At 40.6% G+C, this 12,316-nt stretch overlaps 1 protein-coding gene across 1 annotated transcript; it reads left to right on the top strand.

Annotated features, from left to right (window-relative positions):
• The first annotated feature begins 6,742 nt into the window (after positions 1–6,742).
• On the top strand, positions 6,743–8,053 carry LOC119778072 (zinc finger protein 615-like). The gene has a single exon (XM_038277156.1). It carries the CDS (start codon positions 6,768–6,770, stop codon positions 8,016–8,018), a length of 1,251 nt encoding a protein of 416 aa, XP_038133084.1. The 5' UTR covers positions 6,743–6,767; the 3' UTR covers positions 8,019–8,053.
• The last annotated feature ends 4,263 nt before the right edge of the window (positions 8,054–12,316 follow it).

The raw sequence follows: 12,316 nt of genomic DNA, 5'->3' as shown, positions 1-12,316 counted from the left end.
ACAAGTATCATTTGAACATGGCTTCACAGGGGAATGTATTCTCATGTGACAGGTTAAACTGCTTTTTTTCCTACAGACCTGACATGAGAAAGGTTTCTCAGCGGTGTAGGTTTTCAGGTAAATATTGAAGGTGACAGGATTGACAGGATTTGACAGATTTAATAAAGTTAAATAAGTTAAATAATTTCTGTGAACAAACCATTTAAAAGAACCTATAGTTCTGTTTTGTTATGAGAAAATAAGCTGAAAAGGAAGGAAATGCTGTAAGGTTAGGTAAGGTTAACTGGTGGTTGGCAGGCAACTTGAATGCACATTGCCGCCACCTATTTTATACTCTATCTTTATCTGATATTATAAAAACAATTTATTATTAAATAATATCTTAAACTTTTTCAGTCTTAATTTGATAAATAATACACATTCTCCTACTATCACATTTATCCATCAATTATATTTTCTTTTCTTACCTATCTATATATTCATTAAATCAATATCCCTTTAGTATTAAAATTCTAAAATACATTTTTTTTTATTATGAACAGCTGGATTAATAATGAGATTCTCCTGTTCTTCCTCCATATCCAACCTTGTAACTATGTTTTCCCAACTAACATCTTTGAGTCCAAAAACCTTTTGCGTTTGTCTCTCAGTGATTCTGAGTTGATCTGTCTTGTGCTTGGCATTTAATGACATACACTATGTATAAAATTAGTTTCTGTGGTGTCAGAGTGAAGTTTCCTTCTCTATGTACTTCTCTTTGCTTTGGAACTTGATTCTGTGCTTGATTCATTTGTCTTGTCCTTTGTCCTTGAACTCTCTTCACGGCTCATATTCTTGACATTTTACCATGTTGTATCTCAACTGTTTTCTTTCTCACCTCACATCCTCCGTAGTTAACTCTGTAATGGCCTCCACAGTTGCAGCACGATTCTTCAGCTTCTTCCCTGCACTCCTCGATTCTGTGTTCTACAAACTGCTGCCACGTGTCCGTAGCGCAGACACCAGCAGCGCCTGAGTTGAGGTGGAATGAAAGGCCTAACTGGGAAACTCATAAAACTTATTTTAACTCTTTCTGGTAAAATTGGCTTTGCTCTCTATATTTTGTTAACCTTGCCTCATTTAAAAAAAAAAAATCTTTAATCCATCTCAACTTGTTAACTCCTTGTTAACTGGTATTCCTGTTATTACTCCTTTCACTGATTTGTTATCTCCTATTACTTTTATCTCTATCACCTCTTTTTTCCTTATGCATTCAACATCCAATGTTTAGTTTTTTTGGTCCCCACTTTTGAAAATTTTTAGCAAGATTCCATCTCTGAACTCCTTCACAATTTCAATTAGTCCGATCTTCTTATTGATTTCTCTGGAAATCATAATGGGGCTCACAGGACTCTGTTTTTCCTCAGTACCGAATCTAAGTATTATTTTTATCTCTTCACTCACTACCTTCCACTCCACTCACTCCTTCTTTAATCTGAAATTTTTTCCTCTAATTCCCATTTATGTTCTTGACTGTCAAGACACCTTTACTCCCTTTTACCTCCTCCTCGAACTCTATATCTCCCTTTCCCGTATGTAACTGTTGTCCAGTCTTTCACATTGTCATCTATATCTGAGTTACCATTTTGTTCCATTCCTGCAATGTTTTCAATGCTATTTTAACCCATTATTTTATTTACACATTCAACATGTTTTGTATCACTCAATAAATGTATCATAGTGATTATAAACAAAATCTGAGTTGATAGGAAATGTCAGATCTTAAATGTCATTGTAATTTAAAAGGAAGGTGATGCAACAATAAGGATCAATTTTGGTGTCTTATATAAGCTTTTTTTTAATTAGTGTTTGGTGTCTAATGTTGCAGAGAAAAAATATATGTTTTAGTATATACTTTATTGGCCTATAAATGTATAAATATTTACCATGTAAATCATATAAAACAGAGAAGGTGATTTCTTTATTTGGTGGGGTCCCCAGATAGTGCTTATCCTGTGCGGATAGGGCTTATTTCTAAGAGCCCTTTTATGGGGCCAAAATGGTAGCTTTAATATTTGCAAATGTGTGTGGAGAGTTGTGTGTCTGTATCTCGATTTGTGTGTGTGCAGTGGGATTTGAAAATGTGTAAATAAATCTGTAAATGTGTGAGGAGATTTGTGTGTCTGTACAACAATCTGCAAATGTGTAAAACTACTTGTGTGTAATCCGATTTGCAAATGTGTAAAAAATCCACAAATCTGTATTCAGATCTGCAAATGTGTACTGAGATTTGCAAATGTGTAAAAAATCCACAAATCTGTATTCAGATCCACAAATGTGTACTGAGACTTGCAAATGTGTAGATCAATCTGTAAGCACACACAGAGACACTTGTGTCTGAAGTATTTTCGCTTCAAGACCCAGAAATACAGACAAATCATTGGTTACAAGTCTCTTTACACACGTGATTTTTGCTACTCTTCTGCCGGGTGAGATGCACAAATGCGTAGAAGGATTTGTATGTGTATTTTTGCAATTTGTAACCCCTTGCGCAGGCTCGCAGGCTCACATGCTGCCCTGACCGCAGGCTCGCAGGCTCACAGACAGCCTCTACCTTTTTTTTCCTCCGCTGCGGGAGTTGACGTGACAATGATGATATATTGATACCATTCAGTCAGAAAAAATTTAATCTATTATCAAAGAAAAGGTTACGGAAAGAGGGCAGAAGCTGTGGGAAGAGCATAGAACTGGAAGGTGGCTTTATAGTATTCAAAGGAAAATTGGTGCAATGAGGAGAACGGAAAGGAATAGAAAAGAGGTTTATATCTAGATTAAGTTTCGAAAACACGGGGTTAAATGGAAACTTATTTAGAATGGGAACAGGAGGTTGTGGTTTTTGTTATCAAGGGGAGATGGTGGAGCATGTTTTGTTATAAATATTTTATGGAGAGAAGGGAATTATTAAGTTGGTTGCAAGAAAATAAATTACAGTTAAATATACAAGATATTTTGGGGAAAAAATCTACTCCTGATTATTTTTGTAATTTGATAAACAATTTTGAAAAAAAACGAAATTGATAGAAAGGATATAAGTTTATTTATGTAAATATTGTTAATATTTATTTTTATTTTTCAGTGGAAAAATACATAGCATCCCGATCCACACTCCACTGAAGTACATGGCGGTAATGTATGTGGCTGTATGTGAAGCAAGTTGTGCTGAACTGTTGCAGCAGAGAGAGGCTGTCTGTGAGCCTGCGAGCCTGCGTTCAGGGCAGCATGTGAGCCTGCGAGCCTGCGCAAGGGGTTACAAATCGCGAAAATATACAAATCCTTCTACGCATTTGTGCATCTCACGCGGCAGAAGAGTAGCAAAAATCACGTGTGTAAAGAGACTTGTAACCAATGATTTGTCTGTATTTCTGGGTCTTGAAGCGAAAATACTTCAGACACAAGTGTCTCTGTGTGTGCTTACAGATTGATCTACACATTTTCAAGTCTCAGTACACATTTGCAGATCTGAATACAGATTTGTGGATTTTTTACACATTTGCAAATCTCAGTACACATTTGCAGATCTGAATACAGATTTGTGGATTTTTTACACATTTGCAAAACGGATTACACACAAGTAGTTTTACACATTTGCAGATTGTTGTACAGACACACAAATCTCCTCACACATTTACAGATTTATTTACACATTTTCAAATCCCACTGCACACACACAAATCGAGATACAGACACACAACTCTCCACACACATTTGCAAATATTAAAGCTACCATTTTGGCCCCATACCCTTTAGAGGTTAAGTCTTAGTTTTGTATTGCACTCAACAATTTTCCTCATTATCCTTAAAATTACGGCCTTGTTACTTTTCCTTCATGATAAATAAGACACAGTTTTATACTTTTGTTCTCTTTTTTTATTTATGTTTTTTTCAAAGTTGAGAAATTATTGTGGAAAATAAGAGAAACAAACTGACATATGCTGTATTATTGTTCATTTCCAGAGACACAATATTTGTGCTCTGGGCTCCAAATGATTAGCTGATCTTACCTTTTACATAAAATAATTTCAAAGGCATTTTTGCAGCATCAGGCTCAATGCTGGATGTTAAAACCATATTTTTTTATGAATGTAGAGTGAAATTATCAATACGAAAGACCTATAAAAGAACAACTAATGAATTCTGTTAGCTTCTTATTCCATTAATGGAAAATATGTCCAGGTAAGATAAAAATAAGCCCCACCGTATTCCCGCTCCAGTCCAATAGGTGGCGATAGCGTGCCCTTTATCATCTTGTCTGCCAGCATCCCAGTAGTTCAGCATGGTAAATCATGTGGTAAACGCCTGCCACTCGGGACTTCAGATTAGTTCTGTGAATGTTTTCATTTCAGCCTAGGAGAGAGGGTTTGTCAACAACAAGTTAACCCACACTGAAGAAAAAGTCACAGCATTTGAAGAAAACGACTTAAAGGCTGATAAAGAGATGGACGATGAGCGCAGACGGATGGATTTTGCCCCGAAACCCAAAGTAGTTTTAAACCGAGCAGGTAAGAAACGGAAGCTGTGGTTTATGAATGAAATAGTTTAGGGTAGTGTTTCTCAAGCTTTTTTTGACTTGTATATCGCTTTGTGTATTTTATTTCACCATAAGTTCCCATCTCAGTCATAAGTATTGATGACTGTCCAAAAGTGGAATGAACAATAATTAATCATAAAATCTAAAAAAAAAAAAAATAAATAAATAAATAAATAAATAAATTATTAACTCAATCTTTTAATTTGAGCTAGCACTTCTTACGCATTTGATGCTTTTCATCTAAAAAAAAGAAAAAAAAAAAGAAAAAACATAAATATGCCAGGAAGTCAGTAAATAATCGAAATAAATACAGAAAATCATATTATAAACCTGTATTTATAAATCTGGAGCTCCTCTGAGTAACTCCCTTGTAATCACAATTAAACTTGGTGAACTGAGAAGAAAACACAAATTATAGTCAGGCTGACTTACTTTTACTTTGTTTTCATCAAGACACCTGAGCTGAGAAAAACAGCTGATCCCAGGCTGTTCCCTACATTCTTCTTTAAGCCTGTTGCCTATGATCCCTGACGTCAAACGTCAAACGTGTCCATGTTAAATGAGTCCAACCGACAGATCTCTATTTATTCACTGGGGGGGGTTGCTGATTGTCTGTTGGGTTGTTTTTTTTGTTTTTTTGTTTTTTTTGAAAAATAAAGAATATCAATGACAATCTCAAAAATACGTCAATAATGAACATTACAAGAAACAAGAAACAAATACTCCTATTAACTCCAATAAAAATTAGAGGCTAGAACAAGGAAGAGGAAGGGGGGGTATATATATATATATATATATATATATATATATATATATATATATATATATATATATTAAGGAGGGGGGACTAACTGAAATTATTCCAATAATTCAGACAATTTATTTGCTTTAAGGTTCTGCGTCTTTTTCAGACATCGGGAGGAAAGTTCGTTTTTGAGAGCAGAGAATGAGAGGGAGCATTTTGCATAACAACATTTATGGATATAATATATGGTTATAATCCTCAAAGTATTAACTAAGAATTCCACCTTTTTTCATTAATATATAAACCAAACGGAATTATTTGTAAGGAATTAAAGTCCACATTTATAGATCTAGAAGATAGAAGGATCTGAAGTTGATCCCATAGGTTTCTTACTCTTTATATTCATTTAACATATGATTAATAGTTTCAAATTGACTTGTACAGAAACCACAATTCCCAACATTGAATTAAAATCTCTCTCTTAAGTGCTCATTTGAAGGATATATGTCATTTATTATTTTAAATTTTAATTCTTTATATTTAGGAGGAATTGGGAAATTCAAAAATTTGTCCTAATTTTGGTTATCGTAGATTTGTTAAAATGTTGTAAGAGAAATGTACGTTTAGTTCCACCAGGGTACATATTATGTATAGAATATTGATTCAAGAACCTATTGGTGCATTTATTATCTCTAATGTCCACATGCTCAATTTGAAGCTTATGGAGTCTCGGAATAAAGAAATCAGATATACTGTTTTTAACTGACATAAGAAGAACATTAGGTATACTACGTAAAACTTTATTGTAAGTTGTTAATGCACAATATATCATCTTTCTTTTTCCCCCTTCTAGACCTTCATGGCGTCACTTTGAAGATAGAAGATCCAGGTGACCAGTTGCTCTGTGACCAAGAGGGGATCCATTTGGCGAAAGAACAACCCCTGCAGATTAAAGATGAGCAAGGGGAACAAGGACATAAGCAGATAAAGGTTGAACACAAAGAGCGAGAACATCTGCAGATAAAATGGGAACAAGAGGAACAAGACTGTCAGGGGATAAAGGCAGAGCAGGAGGAGCGAGAACATCAGCAGCTAAAGGGGGAGAAGGAGGAGCGAGAATGTCAGCAGATAAAGGGGGAGCAGAACAAACTCCACATTAGTCAGAGTGTATTAAAACAGGAAACTGATACCATGACAGGGATTCTTATAAATAAGGAAGAATCCCACTCTGAACCAGAACTAAAAGGGAACAAAATCCTTTCTCATGAATCCCATAATGCAGATATCCATTATCATGAAAACTCTGGTTCAAAGAGCCAGGGAAAGCAAACTAAAAACAAAAAAAGGAAGCAGACATCAAGAAATAAAACTCACCATCAGTATAGCCCAAAACCAAAAGGTTGCGAGAATGCTCACAAGAATATGTTTTCTTGTAACAGTCTTTTGACTAAACACATGGAAATTCACACGAGCGAGGAACCCTGTATGATCTCTGTTAAAATGAGAACTTGCACGGGTAAGAAGGTGCTCTCATGTGATCTTTGTGGAAAGACTTTCAGTCATAAAGGTAATCTAACTAATCACAAGAAAACTCACTCTGGTTCATTTGCATGCTCAACATGTGGATTGGAATGTGGTCATAAAACCTCTCTAACCGTTCACATGAAAACTCACACAGATGGGAGTCCTCTTGCATGTGACCTTTGTGGAAAATGTTTCACTCGAAAAGAGACTTTAATTGTTCACATCAGGTCTCACACTGGTAGTAAGCCTTTCTCATGTGGGACCTGTGGCATTGGTTTTATTCGTAGACCTGCTTTAACTGCTCACATGAGGACACACACAGGTGAGAGGCCTTACTCATGTGAGGTTTGTGGAAAAGGCTTTTTTATAAAGTGTGGGCTAAAACATCATCTAAAAATTCACATGGAAAAGAAGCCATTCCTGTGTGGGGTTTGCGGGAAAAGTTTTACTCAGAATTGGAAGCTAAGAGAACACAAAAGAACTCACACAGGTGAGAGGCCTTACTCGTGCGAGGTTTGCGGAAGAGGATTCTCTTCGAGTAATGCGCTAAACGGTCACTTGAAAACTCACACAGGTGAGAAGCCTTTTTGGTGCAAGGTTTGTGAAAAGGGGTTTGTTCGAAAGGGTGTGCTAAAGGATCACCTGAAAACTCACACAGGTGAGAGACCTTTCCTATGTAGAGTTTGTGGAAAAGGGTTTATTCGAAAAACTAGGCTTACTGAACATGAGAGAACTCACACAGATGAGAAGCTGCCGTACACGTGCATGATTTGCAGAAAAGGATTCTCTTCAACGACTGGGCTAAAATACCATTTAACTACTCACACAGGTCAAAAGCCTTTCTGTTGTGAGGTCTGTGGACAAGAATTTGCTCTGAAAAAATACCTAACTGATCACAAGAGAAATCACACGAGCGAGAAGCCTTTCCTCTGTGGGGTTTGTGGAAAAGGGTTTATTAGGAGAACCAGGCTAAATGAACATGAGAGAACTCACACGGGTGAGAAGCCTTACTTGTGTAAGGTTTGCGGAAGAGGATTTGCTATATCTTCTGGGCTAAAATATCACTTAAGAACTCACACGGGTGAGAGGCCTTTCCGGTGTGAGGTTTGTGGAAAACGGTTCATTCGAAAGAGTGCGTTAAATGTTCACAAGAAAATTCACTCCGAAGAGAAGTCTGTGTGACGGTGTTGGTGCCTAAAAAAATCACTTCTCTATATACAGTAAATCTCCGATATATTAAAAAACTCAAAGAACTGTTGCTTCTATCTACTTTTGTGTAAAGTTTTTGTAACTCTTTGGTGAATGTGTTCTCCATTTGAGAAATATTACTTGACTTTCTATCATTCCAACCCACAAAATAAGTAATAAAAGCGTTTGATTAATGCTGATGGGGTATCGGAGTAATGTTGATATTAGTCAATACTTAAAACTGCAATATTGGTATGGCATCAGAAAATACAAAGTTGTATCAGGACACCCCTGATATATGTATGTTGTTTATATTTACAAGGAACAGCAAATGAGCCACCTTTGAAGCTATTAAGCTTGTAATTGGAGTAAAATTAGCACCCTAGGAATTAGGGCTGGACCATAATTCAAAAGTCAGTGGTCAGTTCAAAGAACCATTTAATGCCAATGTTTTTGTTTTTTCCATGTACACAGTTTTAAACACCAAGTTTATTTTGTTTTCCAAATCTGATCTGAAAGCTTAGCTTTCTACAGGTTATTTAGCAGCCATAGCTGTCATGATCGGTATACGAATGTGACCCAATAATGCAGAACACCACGACACAGGAAACAGATGAAAAGTTAACAGAGTTTATTGAATACAATGTTAATGTAGTGTTCAGGTTCTGGTCCTGGGAAAGCGGGTTCACCGGAGTCTGTGAGGAAGACAGTTTGGTTAATTGGACACTTAGAGGGTTGTTCTTGGATTGCTTCTGGTTTGTACCTTGAGGGTCCTTGAATTGAGCTTGGAGAGGAAGGATGTTGGAACTGGAGAGAGTCTGACTTGCAGAGTCCGTTAGCTGCTTCAGCGTCTTGCTTCTAGGTAGGTAGCTGACCTTGAGTTTGGGTTTCCAGCTCTCATGTCCAGAGCTGCATGGGAACTCGAGGAAGTCTTCAGGTTTGGCTCTGAGGGCAGGCTCGGCGGGTTAAGCTCTACCAGAGCTTCACGGAGGAAGATCAGGTTTTCCTGGAAAGACAGAGACAAGATTAGGATCCTGTCAGGATCTCAGAGTAAGCAAAGTTCTCAGAGGTTCTGGGCTTAGGTGCTAACCAACTGGCTCAACACTGCGGCGTTGAGGCAAGGTCTGAAGACAGCTTAAGTAGTGGGTCCTCCTGATGATGGTAACGAGCAGCAGCTGTGCAGAGGGCTCTGCTCAGGAGGATCCACGGCGGACTCTGCTGGAGAAGAGAGGTACTTCTCCAGCTTCCAACAGTACCCCCCCCCCCCCCAACGACCGCCCCTTGGCGGTCCGGAGGAAGTAGATGGGCAGGAACGCTCGTACTCCTCGATCAGGGAAGGATCGAGGATGTAAGAGCCGGGAACCCACTGACGGTCTTCAGGTCCGTAGCCCTCCCAGTCGACGAGGTACTGCCAGCCGCGACCTCGCCGACGGGAGTCCACGATGCGACGGACGGTAAATGCAGGATGGCCATCGACTTCCAGGGCGGGTGGTGGGGAGTCGGATGGCGGGCACAGAGGGCTAGAGACTACGGGCTTGACCTGAGAGACATGAAAGGTGGGATGGATGCGTAGACTCGGAGGTAGCTGGAGACGGACTGCGGAGGGACTGATGACCTGGGAAACCTTAAACGGACCGATGAATCTGGGAGACAGTTTCCGAGACATTCCCTTGAGGGGAATGTCCCGGGTAGACAGCCATACCTCTTGTCCGATGGTGTACTCAGGAGCGGGACGTCTCTTAGAGTCGGCAAAACGTTTGGTGGTCTCTGATGATCTGTTGAGGGTGGTGATGGTTTCCTTCCAAATCTTTTGACAGCGGCGGATGTGTTGGTTGATGGTCCTGACTGCTATCTCCTTTTCATCAGCGGGAAAAAGTGGTGGTTGGTATCCATGACTGACCTGAAATGGTGACTGGCCGGTGGAAGCAGATCTCTGGGAGTTATGGGCGTACTCGATCCAAGGGAGATACAGGCTCCAGTCGGTGGGGTTGTTGGAAGTCAGGCAGCGGAGGGTGGATTCAAGGTGCTGATTCATGCGCTCTGTCTGGCCGTTGGATTGTGGATGATAACCTGAAGTCAAAGCAGACTTACAGCCCAGAGCTGAACAGAAGGCTTTCCAAACTTGTGAGATAAATTGAGGACCACGGTCTGATAGGATTTCCTGGGGAATGCCATGTAATCTGAAGACGTGTTTCACGAGAAGCTGAGCAGTCTGGAACGCCGAGGGGAGCTTCCTGAGAGGGACTAAATGACAGGACTTGGAAAAACGGTCAACGATGGTGAGTATTGTGGACATACCTCGAGAGACGGGGAGACCAGTGACGAAATCTATGGCAATGTGGGACCATGGACGTGAAGGGATCGGAAGAGGTTGTAGCAGACCAGAGGGTGGCAGATGCGAGGCCTTGTTTCTAGCACAAATGGGGCAGGCCAGCACATATTCCCTTACGTCCCTGTGGAGAGTGGGCCACCAGAAGCGTCTGGTGATGAGAGCGATGGTTCTACTGACTCCAGGGTGGGCCGAGAATTTGGCTGTGTGCATCCATTGAATGAGCCTGGACCTGACGGAAGACGGAACATAAGTTCTGTTAGCCGGACCGTTACCTGGGTCGGGTTCCGTGGCCAGGGCGGAGTTAATGAGATCGGAGATTTCCCAGTTCACGACTCCCACAGTACAAGAGGCCGGGAGGACTGGCTCTGGTGTCTCGGGTTGATCGACGGAGTATAGGCGCGAGAGGGAGTCTGGTTTCACATTCTTTGATCCGGGTCTGTAGGAGATAACGAGATTAAATCTGGAGAAGAAAATGGACCACCTGGATTGACGAGGGTTGGCCTGTTTGGCAGACTGGATGCTAGCAAGGTTCTTGTGATCTGTCCAGACTAGAACCGGGTGCTCAGCTCCCTCTAACCAGTGTCTCCACTCCTCCAACACCAATTTGATGGCTAATAGTTCTCGATCTCCAACACCGTAGTTCTGTTCTGCTGATGACAGTCTGCGAGAGAAAAAGGCACATGGATGAATCTTTTGATCTGAGTCGAGTCTCTGGGAAAGGACGGCTCCAACGCCAGAATCCGAAGCATCGACCTCCAGGATGAACTGTTTAGAAGGGTCAGGCTGGATTAACACCGGTGCTCTGGAAAACAAAGATTTCAGTTTGTCAAAAGCAGACTGAGCTTCGGGAGTCCATTGAAAATTCCTCTTAACCGAAGTCAAAGAGGTCAGAGGTTGAGCCGTCTGGCTATAATTTCTAATGAAACGAGGGTAAAAATTGGCGAACCCCAAAAACCTTTGAAGCTGTTTTCGAGTTTCAGGAATCGGCCAGTCCAATACCGCCTTTATCTTGTCCTCAGCAGGCTTAACCTGCCCGCCCTCGAGCACAAACCCCAAAAAGGTCACTGATGGTTTGTGGAACTCACATTTTTCTGCCTTGACGAATAACTTGTTCTCCAGAAGCCTCTGTAACACCAGGCGGACATGTTTCTTGTGATCAGTTAAGTTCCGTGAATAAATGAGTATGTCGTCTATATAGAGAAAGACAAACACATTTAAAAAAATCTCTGAGATCATCATTCACTAGTGCTTGAAAGCAGGCGGGGGCGTTTGTTAAACCAAACGGCATCACCAGGTACTCGAACTGACCTAATGGTGTCTTGAAAGCAGTCTTCCATTCATCACCTTCTCTGATTCTGAGGAGATGATATGCGTTTCTCAGATCCAGTTTGGTGAAGACTGTTGCCCCCTGAACAGGTTCAAAAGCTGAGGCTAGGAGAGGTAGAGGGTACTTATTCTTTATAGTGATTTGGTTCAACCCTCTGTAGTCAATGCATGGTCTTAATGAACCATCCTTCTTGCCAACAAAAAAGAAACCAGCACCCGAAGGAGAAGAGGACGGGCGAATAATTCCAGCAGCTAAAGACTCGTTAATATACTTCTCCATTGTCTCTCGTTCTGGTTTGGAGATGTTATATAAACGGCTGCTGGGTAACGGTGCTCCAGGTAACAACTCAATTGCACAGTCATATGGTCTATGTGGTGGAAGGGACATAGCACTGACCTTACTGAAGACCGGGGCCAAGTCATGGTACTCAAAGGGAACTGAAGATAGGTCAGGAGAGTCCATCTCTCCCCCCCCTCTAGGAGGCCCCACCACGGGGGCTGCCGACCGAAGACAAGTCTCATGGCATGACGTAGACCATGCCTCCACGTGACGTTCAGTCCAATTAATGCTTGGATTGTGTTTCTCCAGCCATTCGAATCCGAGCACCAACGGGGAACATGCGGAGGGAATGAC

The sequence above is a fragment of the Cyprinodon tularosa genome, unplaced genomic scaffold (genome assembly GCF_016077235.1).
Source record: "Cyprinodon tularosa strain WSP-4 unplaced genomic scaffold, ASM1607723v1 ctg13, whole genome shotgun sequence".
Classification (NCBI taxonomy): domain Eukaryota; kingdom Metazoa; phylum Chordata; class Actinopteri; order Cyprinodontiformes; family Cyprinodontidae; genus Cyprinodon; species Cyprinodon tularosa.
This window is presented reverse-complemented; position numbering and strand designations above follow the sequence as displayed.